The sequence below is a fragment of the Schistocerca americana genome, chromosome 4 (assembly GCF_021461395.2).
Source record: "Schistocerca americana isolate TAMUIC-IGC-003095 chromosome 4, iqSchAmer2.1, whole genome shotgun sequence".
Classification (NCBI taxonomy): Eukaryota; Metazoa; Arthropoda; class Insecta; order Orthoptera; family Acrididae; genus Schistocerca; species Schistocerca americana.
The window spans coordinates 241,531,845-241,551,648 of record NC_060122.1 but is presented as its reverse complement, the minus strand read 5'-3'; the positions used below and the strand labels follow the sequence as shown (position 1 = coordinate 241,551,648).

Here is a 19,804-nt window from a genome sequence, read left to right as displayed (position 1 = left end):
TGACCTGTATTAACTTTGTTTTGATCATATATTTGGTGTACATTCGTTTGCGGAGCATTTTCCCTTGGTATATTTATCGTTTTTTTTTTTTTGCATAAATTGTGTTTTAAATAAGTTAGCTCCCAGCGCCGTCCTCAAAGTCCCCCTGAGGGGAGGGGAACTGACTGCTTCATTTAAAGTAAAGGTGTCAGACACATCTGTCTTGAGTGTTGTCCAGTTCGTTACCTCCTTTGTTATTTGTTTCTGGTGTTTTTGAACGTGAATGCTCGCATCTCCCCTTTCATTCTCCCTTCCGCTCTAATGTGCGTTTAGCAGCAGGGCTCGTCTTGTACACGATATCCATATTCGTGTTCGACTCATAGCTCCAGAGACTTTTATCCTTCATCAGTGACCAGTGATGGCAAAGATTGTGTTTACATGAAAAGTGCTGTGGTTGTTTGACAGATGCGTAGTAACAAGGTATGTTGTCTTCGATTGTTTAACGGTGTAACTGTTGATTTTCATTGTTGTTACTAGTGTTATTTGTTGTCGCTAGGTGAGTTCCGTACACTAGTTTGTATTTTCACATATCTATGTGTGTGTGTGTGTGGCTATAATATTCATTGCTGTTCAGTAATTTGGGAACTATTTCGACAATCTGTTAAATGTTCATTTTTTTTTTTTTTTACAGATCAGCAATGGATACACTAGGAATTATATTTGAGCTCCAGTGGAAGAAGAAACAAGGTGTCGCAGGCAGTGGAGAAGATATCGCAAGTATTGGAATATGGGATATGCCAGATGCATCACTCGACTGGATGAGTTTCAAATCTTATTTGGTAATTTTCCATAATCGCCTTTATTGACTATTTTCATTGGTTTTAATTAATAAAATACGTTGAAAGCCGTGTTTAATAATTTTGTAATTTATGTTTGTGTTATTACCCTTTTTCGAATGTTCTGCTGTCACATATGAGCGCTTTTACACGAAAACGGTCCGAACTTTCTAACGTATATAAAGGGTGCTGTAAAGTAGTGTAACCGAAGTGAAGTTAAAATACAGAAAGCATTATAAAAACGCGAACAGTTATTTATTGGATAGTAAATTATGGATGTCTTAATACTGAATTGAAGAATAAAAGTAGTCCACTCAAGAACGGTAATGAGAAGTGGATGACATTGGGAAGGAAAAGTCCAAAAAAGTGGTGTTCAATATGCATCTGTTAATTCATTTATTGATGTGCACATTATGTTTGTATTCACAGTTAGATTGTAGAGCATATGAAATACATGACTACAGATATGAAATATAAGTAAATGAACTTGTACCATACACAACATGCCATTATTCGCTCATTATATCTTATTGATCATTCTAAGAGGGACATGAAAAAGTAAAGTATTCTTTGATACAGAGGTATAGACTCAATCCATTGCATTTCATATAATTTTGATTTATGGTAGATTGCTTACGTTGTGTATCAAGGGCATTTACTATATGCTGTTTATGCTTTTGAAGGTTCGAGAGTTATACTGAGAATGAGTATGCTTTAATTTTGAAGTGTTTAGGCAAGTCAAATGGTAGTCTCTGTAGGAAATGCTTCACCTTCTCCCTGTACCCCAAGCTCCCCACCCAAATTGTATCTGTGGCATGACGGATTCTATAAGCACCCCCCCCTCCCCCCGCCAAAAAAGAAAAAATAAACCTCTTCAGTAAAAGTGGTCATGCATTCATAGTTTCATGATTTCAAATTTCTCAGCTATCTTTCAAGAATAAAGTAGCATGGAGAACAAGAGTGTCAAAAATGCTAAGGGCATCTAGAAATCACAAGCTGCTTGCGTGATGGCCTGCTGAGGTAGATGAGCTGGACCATTAACATTCCAGTCAGGAAGAGATGCCCATTCACAAGCCTACCGGACCTACTGTTAACAAATAAGACATAGTCAATGAGCCCAGGTATGGAGCTGGGAAACCACAAACTTGATTTAGTTAAAAGACAGAAATGGGATGACCCTCCGCAAAGGGGTGGAGAGGGAAGGGAAGACTTCATGAACTTAGTCAGAAATGCTGAAAGCAATTGTACACAGCTCCCTTTCAAGTCAGATAGCCATAAAGTGCAGATATGTTCACAGTCAGTGTTCAATGAAATACTAGTAATGGTAGTGCACACTTTAGTTAAAAAAAAAAAAAAAAAAAACAAAAAAAAAACTTGCCAAATAATTTATAGGATGTGGAAGTCTTAATCACAGTGCTTTTGCTACCAATGTTTGTGGGTAATGCAGGCTATCGGATACCATCTATCAGCTTCCACCAGTGCCATCTTGCCACGCCCCAAGATGCAGCATACATGTCATTTTAAAATGGTGGTCAATACCCTAAACATTTCCATGACACCCAAATATAAGTATGAAGCATAGAATTGTGCAAATTGTTAATATGAAATATTAAGCTAACAGGAAATTGTGGGAAAATAGGGGATATTGAGTGGAGGGGAAACAAATATCTAAAATAACAATGGCAAAATCACATTAATAGCAAAAAAAAAAAAAAAAAAAAAAAAAGTAAGCCTATAAGAGCAAAAACCAAGTAACTGATATTGGAAACATGAGTTGTACTGTATAGCAGAACTGGAAAGACCAATAGCAATAAAGAAATCCTGAAATAAATTGCACCCTGCACACAGAGAAAACTAACAAAATGTGTTATGGACAGCATCAGTAAACCTGTCCATGGTATCACAAAAGCAAAACTCATTCATATACCTACCTCACCACTGTGGATAAAACAAACTTCACAATACCTGTCACTCAATTCAAGATGATGGCCAACAATTAACAACACAGCCAAGAAAATTTATAAAATATTGTACTGACATCAATATTTAAATGCAATAAACACACAATCATGCTCGTAAACATACATACCATGCACACTACTGTGATAAAATAAAACAAAACCATAAAAACGAACTTGCCAGCCAATGTCACCTTACAGAAATCTAGTGATAACAATAATGCCATCAGCACTATCTCCTGAGTAGAAAAACTTGAAACTTCTCAAACCAGAATCCTTCTGGACAGAACACCATACGTTATCCCACCAACAATGCCACATACACTGGTCGCTGGTTCAAGATGCAGCAACTTTGGTCAATCTTGTGCTTACTCATCAACCGTAATGCCTCACATTCTCGGCAATCGTAGCAAATAACTACAGGAATTTAAATGTGCTCAACATGTCATCCCTCATTGCGACATGCAGGGACCTACTCTTGCACTTTGGTGGCTCTTCCATTACTAAAACGTAAAATTAAATCTCCAACAATAAGCAAGACACCTCACTAATAATTCCAAATCTGAAAACCTGTCTGTTGCCTATAGCTGCCAGTATCAAAATAACACACTAACAACCACCACAGTGTCTTCCAATATTATTATCACAAACAGCACTCAAAAGAGTCCAACATGAGTAGCAAGATTCACAAACAATTTATAGACAAACATGCCGCACTAGAGTGTGCCACCAAACACTCTCAACATGCCCGCTGCAAACCTGATACATTTCAAATATTCTGTGCCATCGTGATGTTATGCAACACGACACACTTACGTCACAGGTGAATGCTCAAGTTTACCTATTGTGCTAATGAAACTTTATTTAGGAAATGTTTACATGATATTAAGCGCACAGTTTCCTTGATTTCATAAAGTTCATTATTGATCTATCATGGGAGCCACTTTAATTTTAGCCACATCTGAGACAGTCAGCCCCTGTTTAAGGGGAGTTAGAATGGAAACTTTTCTTTCTTTCTTTATTTTTCAGGTTTTTATCTCATTACCATATTTGCACTTTTCCGTGTGTGTGTGTGTGTGTGTGTGTGTGTGTGTTTGTGAGACTTATAAACTCACATTGGAAGTATTTTATTTTTTTCTGCACCGGTTGAAAATGTTAAAATTTTTACATGCGTTACTTCAAGATGTAATAAAATCGGTAAATTTTTATATAGAAGGCTGTGGATTGCTGTGTAATAAAGGTCATATCCAGAAGAGGATGGGTGCCAGGTTGAGGAAGTTGAAACAATTGACAAGAAATGTTCTGATGGTAAAACCATAAGAGGCGGGCTGACAGATAAAATGATTGATGAACTACAGCAGTATTATATGATGGCCATTATAAATAATACTGAGGATTTGTTGAAAGTGGAGCAGGTAGTATGGGCTACCTTCTTCCACAGACTGTCAACTGATGAAAAACCAGTACACCACCTTTGCCCTCCTGGACCTGATTCATAGTGCAATTACCACTATGCCCAGTACTCAGTCATGGATATCATAAAACCTATTTACAGAGACCTGGCAAATCCTGAATTACTGAAGAAATGTCTGCATGGTCAGACTCAAAATCCCATTGATTTGGGTGCAGGGTGCTCCTGAGTGACTAAAAACAAAAAAATTAAGCATATATTGAGTTACAGTCTTTTTGAAACCTTAGAGGCCGTTCCTGAAAATTTGCATTTTCTGTTGCATTTTTCTCGAAATCTCAGAAACCACTTCGAGTGGAGTATTCAAATTTTCAGGGAGTAATAACATACATATCCTTATTCTACTGAACTAAAAGAAGAACATAATCTTATGTATAATTAAAATTATTTAATGTAATGTAAAAAAAAATTACACAAAATTTTAACCGTGTAATTAAAAAATTGTATTTCCGAAAGCAGTGGCTGAAATGCAATTATTATAGTTCAGTAGACTCAGAACATAAAGTTTAAGTCCTGTAAAAGTTTCATTTCAGAGGCTACAGTGGTTCCTGAAATACACAGAAGCCAAGTCACTAAATTTAACATTGTTGGGATTGGGTGTTCCAGCTCCCGTTAAATAAAGGTTGGCAGTCTCATATCGTATTCTCGAAAGAAGCTGGGGCTTTTTCCGTTGCTTGTCATTTCTGCCCATTATTTATGTAATAACAGATGAGTGGCACTACTGAAAATGCTGGAGTGCTGATACTACACATCTGCTTTTACCCATGACATCATTAAAATAGTTGACATAAACCATTAAAGTATTGTACAATATGTGTAAAATTCAAGTGTGACCTAGACCATACATTTTGTTCTGTGTCTGTTTATTCGTGTATGACGCAACAGCATCATAATGTCAGTGGTCAAAGTTGATATCCGGTATCAATAGATTCAACCCACCTCTGCTGCTTTCAGATGGTCATTGACAAGACCTATTCCTTTTGCCAATTTAAGATTTGGTTCATTGCACAGCAGGTAGATCAGTTTGAATGTAATTTTGCCCACGTGGTGAGGAATCTGCAGCGTACACTGCGCAGATTCGTTTGAGCCTCTGATTTAGTACTCTCCATTCAACTCCATATCAGAGGTCCTGTTGATGAAGCTACAGATGGGAGGTCTGCCTTCATCTCACAAGCAAGACTGGCAGTCTTTACCAATTCAGATAACCCCTGGGAACCAGAGAGAATGTATTCCAGTTCAAAGCAACACACATCTTCGGTACCAGTGTGAGCCGCCACCTGCACTTTGGCGCTTTCTGTGCTCTTTATAGCATCCAGAAGGACCTGTGCCAAATCTGGGGTGATCCTCCCTGGTACACACACAGACTGCAAACTGAACTTCTTACCCTCATTGGTACCCAAATCCCTAAGGGCCTCTATTACATGCCTAAGATAAGAGCTCCCAACTACCAGTAATCCCTTCTTCTGTGAATGCTCATATCTTGCAGGCTGAGAGCCTTCTTCTAAAACAGGACTAGTGACTATGCAAGGCTCAGGATGTTTATTAGCTACGGATGGTGCCTGAAACCTGTTTGTCAGATGAATGAAGTAGTTAGTGTCCATGATAAGATGAAATGTGGGAGGTTACAGACTGTGTGTTGTCAGTGTTTGCAGTCAGTCAGAGATTCATGCAGTGGAGTGTACATGGTGAGTGTACAAGCTTCTGAAGGGTAGAGCGTGTAGTTGTTTTGTAAGTAATAATGTCTAGTATTTCAGTGAACTGATAGACATACAAAAAACTGTTCTTGTCCTTTTCCTACATTTAACTCTATACTCTGCAAACAAACCTGAAGTGCATGGCAGAGGGTATGTTCCATTGTACCAGTTATTAGGGTTTCTCGTTCCATTCACATATGGATCATGGGGAAAATGATTGTATGAATACCTCCATGCAATGCTGTAATTATTCATAGAGCTATAATTTGAAGTTGGTTTTTGAAACTTTTTCTGTCTCCATTGTCAATTTATTGTCTTGAACACAAGTATTGAATGCTAGAACTGAGAAAACTGAATGTAGTCTACACACTTTCAGTTCAAATAACTGCACAGATTTTGTTTCAGAGAGATAACTGTGCTGTTAAACTGATAGCACATACACTTCTTAGACAACACAGGTATCTCAAGAAAGGCAAGAAAAAGCAGACAGCTGTATTGAAATTATGGACATGTGCCTTACTTAAGAGTGACACTTAACAGTGTGTCCAAATAATCAGTAACAGGCTTGAATTATAAACCCCACATCTTCCAGTAGTTTGTTTAAATTCTTTCCAGGATTACATCATGTCATTGTTCCACTCGAGATAGTGCTACATCTCTGCTGTGTCCTCTGCAAACATACTGTATGAAAACCCAGCCTAAGAAAATTTAACATTCTCAGATTACCACCAACATTGTCTTGACAACTCAGCATAACCTAAATGGATCTGAAATGAGGCTGTCTTAGCCTCACTGACCACTTTTCAAGTATTATTTTCACAGTATTCTACCAGGTACTGCTTGCTGGCTTTACAAGTTAGAGCAGGTATTGTTTCCCTGGTCCCAATTGACAGTTTAATTGCTAGGTAACAGGTTTTCAGTTAGTTTAAAATTGCACTTTTAACGTTAATTTCCTTTGTGTTTACTGGCTTTGATGGATGAGGTGGCTGGGATGATCTTAATGAATTGAGTGCTGGAAGCAGTGCTTTGCTTAAATTGAAATCTTAACGTTCAGGTCACGAAGGGTTGCCAGAAAAATTATGAACCTTCTAAGTACGAGTATTAGTGATGAGCCTTGTAAATTAGATTGAACCATATAGTGGCAGGAGATGATGCAATTTATTTCTGCCAGCTTGGTATGTCATCCTTTACATTAAGAAAGCATTGATATCATGTGATGCTCGCTGATTACAAATCGGATGCAAAATTTGACACAGTCACCCACCATCTCTAAGCATACAGGCCAGAATGCAGTATATAGAGATCATCATTCGACCAGCTGAGCAGAGTTAAGCTTGAACAGCCTGACGTACAGCAAGCAATCAGGGATGGCTGTTCAGGTGTGTAGTGTCAGTCCTATTCTTAAAGCTTGTGCTGTGTCGGTTAGCCTCATCTTTTGAGTAATTTCCTTGGTGTAATAGGCCTATAAATGTAGAGTTCTCCAGAATTAGTAGTACACCTGACCATCTCTTTCCCTGTTTAGGTGTAAAGATGTGCTTGTGAATTTGTACAAAGAACTCATTTTCCTAGTTATTTAATTTTCATGGGTTAGCATTTATTTATTGTTGTTCTAGATTAAAAAGTCCTGCTTCACTTGCTTTTTTCTCTTTTTTTCGTTTTTTAAGATCTTTCCAGATCACTCGAGAACATTATAAAAATGAACATTCCAAAAATTCATAAGAATATTAGTATTTCACACTCAAAAATACTCTTCAGTGCTCAAAAATACTCTTAAGGACTCTTAAATCCACAGTATTCAACAATACTCTAATTTGAAGGCATAGTCCATATCAATTCAAGTAGGCTAGGAAAAAGTCTGACCTTCATGGTCTCGGATGTTATTGAATTTAGCATATGTTAAAATGAAGGACTAAGTAAGGAATACGTATGTTTTTGTTTTCTCCAAAAAAATTCCTGCTCCAAGATACAGCCCTCCAAAGATGACACTGCGCATATCATTTTGAAGATGTGAATTTTGGAAAAAATTTTAAAATGCTGTATCTCTGGAACAGTTCCAGATATTTTGTTGGTTTTTTTATTTGAAAAATAATTGCTTTATGATTACAAAGAAATCCTCCATTTGGATTTATCTGTCAAAGTTCTTTCACTATAACATTCTGAACTCTCTTGTAATTTATGGAAAGAAATATTTTCAAAAATACCAATCCATAAAATTCTGATTTTTTTTCCTGTTGATTAGTACCATGCAGTTCTACAGTCCCTGAAAAGGAGAGCTTTCACTTTTAGGTTGAACAGGTTTTATAAACAACAGAAAGTTTTGCGATACAAAACTTCCTGTTTTATTACCACATAACAGGCTCATAAAAATCAAAACCTAGCCGTATTTAACATAATTTTAGTTGTGAAAGATGAGTAACAGACTCATTTTTCAAGCCATTTTAAATGGTTCCAAAATTATGTGGAAGGTCCAAAGACTTAAAGGTTTCAATTTATACATCTTCTGTGCACTCTGTTTTGTACTGAAATTAGCCAGTCAATGAACTAAAAATGTATTCCACTGCTTCAGTATCTTCCTTTATATAGAGTGATGCCTTCCTGTTCAAGCAATAGGAACTGGAGCACTTACAATCTTCAAAATATTGTGAACAGGAAGTGAACACTGATGGTATTGTTGCATCCTTCAGCTGGAAACCTATATCCAGCACCTGGTCCATGTAGTAGCATAAAGTTCACTACAGTTTCGTTTAACTCTTAACTGGTGTCTATAATCTCTGCGATCCACCAGTCACAGTCATACACACATGCCACAAACATCCCCCTTCCCAGGTTGTAAATCTTAATATTATCCTGCTGTTTCTGAGGTGTTGGCCGAACAAACGAAATTTCTTCTTTCTTGCTCTTTAAAGTGTGTGCCGTATGAGTTCGCCCATCACTTTGAATGCAAAAATGTGTCTTCTGAATTCCTTTCACAGGAGTAGCTTGTTTGGACCATTCTTCTTTTTTCTGCTCACGGAATTCTTTAATTTCCTCTTTCGGCAAAAGAATGAGGGCTGTGGATGTGTAACGTTTCATGACTCGTAAAATCCTCAGCATTCTGAATCACAGTTGTATTTGGTCTGGAAAGATTATGTTTTGTAAATGGTGCTTCAGCAGGCCTCCAACACCATCACAAGCCCCCTTCCCTTGACCAGTCGCACTGTATACCCAGTCAGTTGGCTCAAGCGACTTACTCAATTCGAACACCTGGTAACAATTTTTAAAATGACTAGGGGCACCATCAGAAATAATGGTGATCTTCTCTGCCCCTGTTTGCAGTTGAAGAATTTTGCGCATTGCTAGCAAAGCATGTGCTGAGTCACGTCGTGTGTCATCACTTATAAGTGCAACTCTTATGGCCTTGTTTTGAAAATATATCACTCGTGTAAAGGTTGAAACCTGGTCATTATTCCAATGATACCCGTGTATTACAAACCAGTTCTCAGTAAAATCGCAGTGAAGCACTAAACATAGTTCTTTAGCCTGTACACACCCTTTCACTTCTGCCATGTGTTGTTGTTGTAATTTCTTCATATGCTGGTGTGTTACTGCTTTCACTGACCATTCACCAAGTTCATCAATGAAATTGTAAAAGGCAACAGTTTTCTTAATTACCTTATTTTCCTCCCATGTCGCATATGTAATTTCTGCTGTCGCATATGTAATTTCTGCACAGTTATCTGTTACGTCTTCCAGGCCAAGTGTCTGTAAAGACAGTCTTCCCTTTCCAAGGCAGTCACCACATTCTTCAAACAAACAATTCTCCCGCTTTACGTCACCGGCTGCTGATGACTTCACACGCCCAACCAAGGGCGTGCTCCAGTAAGTTCTTCAAAGCTACCGCACAGAGTTCAAAATTCACGCAGTACACACATAAACAGGCATCTCCGGATGGGTGTGTAGTGCATAAAATTTTGATCGTCCAATATGTGAAGTTGTATAGTTGCTCTTATAAATTGTAAAAGTTTATTTAATACTGCAAGTCATGTACCTTTTCACTTTCACATTTTTTTGACCTTCCAATTGTTACAGTTATAGTGTCTTTTTGTTGTCACTCTGGCAAGAACAGTCCCATTTATCTTCCAGATAAAATGACTGCACTGTTTGACTTGATCTGCTTCTACAGGATGACCATAATAGGGATCTGGTCTTCCAAAGACTCCTTTTACAGACCTCACATTTCTTGATTTGTCTGTTGGAATATAGTTCTAAATTGTTTTCTTTGAAAATGTCTATGGAATTATAGTTAAAATTTGCACCTTTTCACTGTAGGATGCACAATATTTAACAGCTGAATTGATATTTGTGAAAAATTCCTTGCAAGAGTGCTTTGATTCATTTTCTTCTGAAGATGGAATTTTCACTTTGAAGATTGTAGTCAGTTTTTCTGTAGTGTTTTCATCCATAGCTTTAGTAATTCCTCTGTGCTTTCTTGATGCATAGAGCTTATGACTCGACTCCTCTGACCATGGTTTCTTAACAGGACTAACACCTACCTCTGTAATTTACTGATTCAGGGTATTTAATTCTTCCTATATTGATGCAAAGTCTGCATCATCTGCACCATGGGAGGCTTCACCTGGTTCAGATACTATCATTGTTGTTATTCTGTCAAGACATTCAGAACACCCACTGGAAACATATTCACTTTGAAACAGTCTTCAAATGAGAACAAAGTCTGTTTTTTTGTTTCTCCTACATATCAATCTCTTATGGATATACAAATAGTCTGCGCACTTCACTCTCCTGTGACCCCAGCCAGAAGATACCGAGTGAGGTGGCGCAGTGGTTAAGACACTGGACTCGCATTCGGGAGGACGACGGTTCAATCCCGCGTCCGGCCATCCTGATTTAGGTTTTCCGTGATTTCCCTCAATCGCTCTAGGCAAATGCCGGGATGGTTCCTTTCAAAGAGCACAGCCGACTTCCTTCCCCGTCCTTCCCTAATCCGATGAGACCGATGACCTCGCTGTCTGGTCTCCTTCCCCCAAAACAAACCAACCAACCAACCAGCCAGAAGATATTTCAAACAGTCCTTTTCACAAAGCACACTGCAACTGTGTCAACTGGCAAATTCAGCACGAAAACAAAGAACTCAGTGGAAGGTCTCAGATTATTTAGAAGCCTCTTCAGTAAACAAATTAACACTGAACAGTTACAATACAGAAACCTGCAGTGAACAATCACGACAAAGAAACTACAACAAAGTGTAAGAAATATCTGTAACAATGAAATTGAAAAGAAATAACTGCAACAAATAAAGTAATAAGAAATAACTGCAACAAAGACAATAGAAATAAACATTGTAACAAAGAAATTAGTAATTAACAACTTCAATGAAGACATGAAGATTTTTTAAAATAAAACATGTCTAATTTAAAAGTGGAAGCTCCTTTATAGAGAATATAGTACTACATGGTACTAATTAACAGAAAAAATTTAACTTTTGTGGATTGGCGTTTTTGAAAAAAAAAAAAAAGTTTTTTCTGTAAATTATAAAAAAAAAAAATCAAAAGGCGACAGCAAAAGATAAACCCAAATGGAGGATACCATTATAATCATAAAGCAATTATCTTTCAAATTAAAAGCTATAAAAAAAATCTAGAACTGTTACAGAGGTATAGCATTTTTAAAAAATTTCTGAAATTTGCATCTTCAAAATTGTATTCGCGGTGTCATCTTTGGAGGCCTGTAGCTCGGGCAGGAATATTTTTGGAGAGAACAAAAAAATATGTGTTTCTTACTTACTCCTGAATTTTAACATACGCTAAATTCAATAACATCTGAGACTGTGGAGGTAACCTCCGTGCCTGAAGTGATATGGATTATGCCTGAAATAAAGTAGTCTGGCACACGCTTATTCATTTCTTTGTAGTACACTGAGACACTCCAAATCATTTGAGAAGACTCTAAAACATTCATAAATTTTCACGGACATGAAAGAAAACTGAAACTTTCTAAAACATTCGTGAGAATTCTGGAGTGAACATTCTGGCCAGTCTTGGCCACTTCAGCACTTGAGTTCCAGGTGGTTCACTGACTTCCCATAAGAAGTATGTTAGTGTGATGCCGTCTTTTGACACCCAAGTCTTCAAACTCAGCCCCTGCAGTTTCAGACCGTCTTCATGGTTGAGGAATGGAGGGCTACCATACCGTATAGCCCCTATGCAGCTGTGGGAGTTGGATGAGGAGTTATAGCGGCGTACACGGACATACTGTGCTTACATTTATTATATATATGTATTACCGGACTTTCACAAACATTGTTGATCTATGTAATTTTTTGTTTCAGTCTCAAAACTTAGGAACAGCAGAGGACATCAATTTCTCTTACGTAGACAGTGAAGGAGATGAGGTAAGATAATCATTGCAGGAGTGATTTTTTAGATTTTGGCTTCACATTATTCGCTATTAATTGGGTGCATAATTTTTATTTATTTTTTTCAGATTCCAATACAAAGTGAATGTGAATTCCAAGAGGCATTAAAGGTGAGATTAATATGAACAAGATCACACATTATTTCATGTATTATGTGAGTGCAGGGTGTATACGACCAGGGAGATACAGGAAAAACCTGGAAATTTTTTCATCCGGGAGAGAACCAGGAAAAACCCGGGAATTGTTTGGAATTCCGGAAATTGAAGTATACTCTTTTGTCTTGTTTCTTTTATGACATAATGTTAAGATCTTTTAATGTTTTTTCACATACGAACATAAGGGCTTCCTGCGTCGTCGTAGCTGCGCAAGCGTGGTGACGCCTATTATCTGGCGATCGGTTGCAACTGCTGAATCGAACCTATGTCTAACAGGTCACGGGAAAATATTGCGAATGGTGTTTTGAAAAGCGCGACATTCAAAGCAGATTTACTTATACGCAAGATGAACTATATGCGAGAATGTACGATGAATTTCTTAAATCACAAAGCGTTTCACTGTCATTTAAAAATCAACTCTTTCAGGACGACCATTTAGAAGAATTTCGAGTCCAGAAGATCAGACATTTACGTCGTTATTAAAAAATTTACTGGCACATTTGTGTGATGTATCTTAAAGTGCAACACGCGCAAAAAAGATCAACATTATATGTGGAAACTTAGCTTCTCTTTCAGCTTATTAAACTTCGAGACCAATATTATATGTGAGTGCTATGTATGTTTATTTAAACCATTAACTTTCGTTATTTGTGTGTTCACGCTACTTAAGGGTGATGTTGCTATTGGCTGACTACATCACGTGTCCTATGCTGTCATCAGCTGGCGAGATCACGCTTACAAAAGCGTATTGCAATCTCAATTTCAGTGCTTTGGGAAGTGCCATGCGGTGTCTGGTGGAATTCAAATTTATACCTTCGTAATACGAAAATATGCAGCGTACATGTTGCTGCACATCAAAGGTGTTTTTCCCCCCTGAGATTCATTTTCTAAAGTGCTGGGAAATTCTACGTCGGTATATAAAACAATAAACATTCAAAGGATTGATGAGTTTTACAGTGCGGAGGAAGAGTATACTGTCACTTACCATAGAAAAAGTGTACTTTCGCCCGGAAGAAAGTGTATTTTTAACCGGGAAATCCGGGAATTTTTTTTCCTTGTCCACCTATACACCCTGGAGTGGCTGTTGCTCCGCTTTCGTGTAAGCACTTGTGCATTCTAAATAATTAGAATGGAAATCCTATCCTGCTTGTTCCAGTTCAAGCATCAAACGTTTTTGGTATTTGACAAGACCAGAAAATGGGTCATGGCTATAAATTGCTGTAGGTAACAGCTACAGTTTGTGTACTGGATTTGCAAGTTATAAGGAGAAGACCCTATTTTTACTTTCTTTTTTTAAATAGATTCATGATCTCTTGTGATACACTTTTCATTTAAAGGATGCTAGTTATACAGATACATTTTTCTTTATGTTCTTTTGTGTAAATGGTCCCTATTTATTTATTTTGCGCAACACTGTATTCACCGCGAAAGTGAACCGTATGATCTTTTTTCCACGTTTGGGAAAGAAAGAGAGAGAGTGTACACTATTACGTCATTTGAAATATATAGCCAAGTAAGTTAGTGCTTCTTGTGTTCACAGTTGAATAATCTTTTATTATATTGACTTACTGATTTACTGACTTCACCACTGACTCAACTTAATGTTATCATCTACATGTGCTATCTTTTGGACAAGATTCTTACTCTTATGAGGAACTTCTGCCTGTGTTACAAAGAGTATCGGCACAGTAGGTTGTTTTTGTAATTTATGTTGTAGTTCTGTTTCCATCACAAGAGTGATCATGTGTGCTGTAGCACTGATAACCATCGACAGGATGGAAACATTAGAATTAATGATGGCAGTAACTTAGACTCTGGATAGTGAGCTGTGGTTATGGTGAAAGATGTAGGTATGCTTGCCATGTGTTTAGAGCTAGTCATAGGAGTCCTAAGTAAACATAATCTGTCAGTTGCTGACATTCACCTTATTTAAATTAGTGAAGTTTGTACTGGGTGTGCCATAACTACCTCAGTAGTGCAGGGACTGTGATAATAGTTGGATAAAGGGTAGACTATTGTCCCGAAAGAGGAATACAGTAGATTACTTTCTCCCACGATAGTCAAATAATTCAGGCAGCGAGTAGAAGATGGGAAACTGATGATTTACCATAATACTTTTGTATACAATTTCCAGTCAGCAGTTGGTGAAAATGCCCCCAAGATCCCACATTTCAAAACAGAATGTGACACAAAGTGCAAAATTAGTATTGGATTACTGTTTTTGACACAATACTTTGATAAGGGTGATAACGTTTTAAATCTCGTAAAGATGGGTGATGTGTATGAGTTTGCTACGAGAGGTTATGACATTCCTTAGAGTCCAGGCACATACCACAGAACACCAAAATTAAATTAATTCTAATGAGGCTACGAGAGGTTATGACATTCCTTAGAGTCCAGGCACATACCACAGAACACCAAAATTAAACTAATTCTAATGAGTTAACAGGTAATATGTGTAGTGCTTCAGCACAAACAAAGTTTATTGCTGATAGAAACTTTGGAGTGCAGTGCAGCTTTGTATGGAAATAGGTGTTTGCCGCATGCCAAAAATTATGCTATACAGTCTAAAATAAGTATGATGATCAGTTTGATGCGAATTTGTTCTCATACATAAACATGCTTATCCCTTTATGGGGAACGCAACACACAATCCATAATTGATTTTAGATGGTAAATAATTAGTCACCGTCTTCACAGCACTGATATGGCCGTATTGGATTTTTGTCTACTTGTGCACCCATTACCTTTTGTACCTTCTGAAATTCCAGAAAGATGACACTGTCAAACAAGTTTATTCCTCATGGTTAACGTGAACGGCAGCATCATTCTTTGATGTTGTTGTTCAAAATATATCACAGCTGCGGAACAGGTACCATACATTCATATACCAAAATAAATTATATTGAAATACAGTCAGATGCTCTTACTTCAATTCCGAATAAAGTATTTGTGCTCTTTTAAGTGGTCAGTTAAACACCCTTTCTGGGTACACCTTGTATGCATTATATGAAATATACAGGATACCATTGCTAGTCTGTCACTCTGCTTATAAATGTTATCATTAAATGAATAGTACCTGTGACTGAAGACTAGCTGGCAGAATTCTGTGAATCTGTGGAGTGGTAACCTTGGCGCATATGAGTCGATAGTAGATGTTCAGAACCTCATCACACACACACACACACACACACACACACACACACACAGGACTAGCAAATGTGATACATGAACTCTACACCGAGGATGCATTTGAAAACATTTGCTATAGTGTAAAATATCACTTTGTTAAAATGATGTTTTGCACAGGGTATGTAGGACAGACGAATGACAATAGTCGAGTACTTAAGCACATTTGTGTAATGTAGTTTGGAAAATGAGACATTCATATTGAGTGGGGGTTTTTCTGTATGCACTTGTTGATTGAATTTTAGGGGAGGTGGCATTGCTACTGGACGGGATGACACTAGTGGTGGCTCCTGTGTGGCTGCTGTTGCTGTTCTTAATGTTTTCTGTGTGCAGCAGATCCCTGCCTAACTAGCAAGTGTCTTGATGTTTTTTGATTCCCCCTTTGCCTAGCAAGTGTCTCAATATATTGTTGATTGGGCTGCAGAAGATATGGAGAGAAGGGATTTGCAGATCTCCTGCCAATTGTGAGTGCCCGCTTCTTCTGAAAATAGCTTAAAAGTCTACACCAAGTCATATGGTGATAAAGTTCCGAAAGTGACAGCATGTGAGCACATGAAATGAAGAAATGCAAACAGGAACAGCAGTGTGTTGCCATTCAGTGAATGGCTAACAGTGGCTCTTTGCCAAGAGTGACACAAGTCAATTTTGTATATGGGCAGTGTAGTTACAAATTGAGGCTTGAGCATATTTTTTTCCCCTCTTTAAATGAGTAGTAATATATAAGCAGTCTCTGATTTCATCTTTTTTATTTTCCAGTTTGCTCGTCAGAGGGCTCGCCGAGGGAGAGGAATTGTCTTGAAGCTAGACAGACCGAATGTAACAGATAATACCATTCAAAGCACCCAGACAGAAACTTCAGTGCAGGGTGTCACAGCAAAATTTTCAAAACTTGGTGTTGTACGTCGACATGAAAAACCAAAATCTGCTAAGCCAGCCAGCACACGACCAGCTGCTAAAATACTTGCACCCGTAGAAAAAGCAAAGCGCATAGTTGCAGCTGTAGGGTCAACACAGCCACCAAAGAGCAACAAAATTAACTCAGAGGAGATCAGGGATGATATTCCACCCTTGTGGTTCAAAAGGTACATGCACAAGGTAAGTAGCTTACAAAGCAATATATTTTTATTATCTTATCTTTTCAGTTTATGGTATTCCAGTTCGATAGTTCACCAAAGAAAGTAATTTAGTATCTATGACAAGTCATAGTATTTAATACTGTGTGTGGCTTATGTTATGTTTTGTGACAACCTAGTGAGGCTGTGAATCCCTCGTGCATGAGGTCTGTGGTGCAAGTCAGTGGATTTGTTAGTATGGTGCAAGACATTCTTGATCCCAAGTGCCCACTTAGAAGACCAAAACGAATGTGATGTGTCCACCACAATCTCCCTGAGCCTGGGTTTCTTTGATTATATTCCATTTTATTCCATATGCCAATAGCATCTCTCAAGGTACTGTGTGCTCAATGACAGCACATGTCTTCAGAAAGTTTTTGCAGACTATAATGAGCCTTTTTATTATTTTCATTGGGCTCCAAGAGCACCAAATTCATATGCTTATAAGAACTTGCGAAATTTCGCCAAATGGTACACGCAGTTATTCAATAGGTTTGCAGCTCCTCACTAACCGTTAGGGCCACATTTTTTCCTTGCAGGGTAGCTATTACTGAACTCCTTTGTAGTTCAGTGTTAGAAACTAATATTTCATCCATGTTCTTTTTTAAATTATATCTTTTGTGGTAACTTTTAAATTTGAATCAGTTAAACAATTGAAAGGGTCAGCAGAAGAAAGTACTAACTCACAGTTTACAAGGAGATCACAGATTCACTTCAAACTGTGTTCACCTTTAGTAGGCCATTAAAACAACATAATGTGCAAAGCAGTAAGGTGCAATACTCTGGTAATAACAAGAAAATCGCAAGAGAAGTTTTACACGTCTGTTATGAGAGTTTATTGTGGTCAAGTGAATAACATTCAAGCTGCGTAAGGCGAATGTGTGTGAGGCAACAGTTTGACTCTCACTCAGATTTAATTATTAATCTATTTTTTCATCACTGGTCATATGATTTATTTTCAAAATGTCAAAGAGGTGTGTTTTCCCTTAGAAACTCTGAACATTCCCTGGAAATGCGGGGACACTGCATTCATTTGATGTATTAGATACCATTTCAATTTATGTTTTTCATGTCTGTATGACAAATACCATCCTGCAATGTGTGATGTCGAGAGCACATTCGACGAGTAAATGTACATTACTCTTGTGGTGTGGAACACCATGACTTACTATATTACTGACTGTGAATTATGTCATTCGCATCATTATTTATCGAGGCTTGACTTGGGCTTTCCAAGCCTGTCCCTCGTCCTTGAAAATTTAATTAAAAATAGTAGATAGTCAAATAACTTGAAATTCTCTGCAGCTTCATGAAAATGCATGTGGTTTTTTTAAAATGATATTATCTCTCAAATGTCAAGTAAATTAAATAATGTGACAAGTGATGAAAAACATATAGATCAAAAAATAAGCGATCTTGGGAATCAAACCTTCACCTCATCCTCGATTCTCTTGCAGTGCCCAAACACTAACCACTTGACAACAATGGCCCGTAACGGCTTGCACTTCCATACAGATACATCAGTTACTTAATAGATGCTTAAAACTTCTCTTGTGATTTCCTCGGAATTGCTAGAATAGTGCACGTTACTACTTGCACATTATATTGTTTTAATGGCCTACTAAAGATGTACAAAGTTTGAAGTAAATCTGTGATCCCAACGTCGTGGCCTCCCCCTGTTAGTAAGAACTAGTCTCATAATGCTATTTCTTGTGTTTGTGAATGCACCATATGCTATTGTTCGCGTCATGTAAGAAGGTGGCCCAATATTCAGCCGTTCTGCGCATCCCCCTCTACTAGCCACTGCTGGCCAATAATATTCATTCTCTTTCCGAGCGGCTAGCGGAGTGTTACAGCTTGAGAGCGAGAATCTACATGCTATGCACTATTGCCACACTTCGTGAAACCGAATTATTCATTCAACTATCAATTTTTTTGTTTCCTTTTTTTTTCTTGCAGCCGTATAACTGTGAATGTATATCTTGTAAATGTTTAACGTGTGATTAAAAAAAAGGTCAGGTGATGGAAATAAATGTGACGTGCTCCACAAGCAGGCATGGCAGATTATTTACCACATTTATAACTTTTTCAAATGTGAATTTAAAAGCAGGTCTTGTGCTGTTGACAGTGGATAACACAAGAACGGACTCCAGAACCATGTGGTGTCAGCCAAGAGAACTCTAAAGAGAATTGTAAAGGAAAGTGTCAGAGCTGTAGAAACAGCTGGTTTCGTGTCGCCTGGAAAGCATCGAAATCGCAGGGAACCTGTAATGCAAGTCGGTAGTTTTAACAATGATGTTTTAAAGTGCTCCATGTGAATGATGAACGCCCGACATAAGAAAAACATGTTACAATTATGCAGCCTTCAATGGTAAGCGCTTTGCCAAGGTAAATAATTTTAAAAGACGTTGGTTCCAGATATGTTAAGAAGAGAGTTTATAGTTCAAAGAAGTGAACTAGGTGCAGCATGAACTGTATCCCACATAAAGATTCATGATACAAGAGAAGGAGGTAGTTCAACAGTGTATTACTTTGATGAAACATGGGTCACTAAGAATCATTCCAAGATGATGTGCTGGAAAATGAGTGATGGTACTGGCAGTTTTAAAGTTTTCATAGGGATAGGTTCTCGGACACTTATTCTGCATGCTGACTCTTCTTCTGGTTTTATTTCTGAGAATAAACTTGTATTTACGTGCAAGAAAAACAACAGTGAATAGCATTCGGCAATGAACACTGTCAGTTTCATGAAGTGATTCACAATTCTTGTCATACCTTGCTTCGAAGTCGCTCATTGCCAGTTATAATTCACATCTTATAGAGAAAAAAAAATCAAGTACAAACACTAGAAAATTAGATTTATTTCCCTGGCTTAAAAATAGAAATATTAAGCATCATATAAATCAGACTCATGCCGATATTCTGCAGCTCGTTAATTTATACTGTACAATTTACGTGACAGAAAATACAAACTTTACTTCTTTGCAAGTGAACGGGA

The 19,804-nt window shown here is 37.7% G+C and overlaps 1 protein-coding gene across 3 annotated transcripts in view; it reads left to right on the top strand.

Moving 5' to 3' along the window:
* Positions 1 to 377: 377 nt before the first annotated feature.
* LOC124612434 overlaps positions 378 to 19,804 on the top strand; it is a 152,267-nt gene continuing 132,840 nt past the window's right edge. For 2 of the 3 annotated variants that reach the window (XM_047140644.1, XM_047140642.1), the window contains exons 1-5: positions 378 to 459; positions 671 to 818; positions 12,264 to 12,326; positions 12,419 to 12,460; positions 16,451 to 16,789. In XM_047140644.1, coding sequence (XP_046996600.1) covers positions 678 to 818; positions 12,264 to 12,326; positions 12,419 to 12,460; positions 16,451 to 16,789 — 585 coding nt within the window. In that variant the 5' untranslated portion in view covers positions 378 to 459; positions 671 to 677. Of the gene's footprint in view, positions 536 to 670; positions 819 to 12,263; positions 12,327 to 12,418; positions 12,461 to 16,450; positions 16,790 to 19,804 lie in introns of all 3 variants that reach the window. The other variant, XM_047140643.1, reaches the window with a different exon arrangement.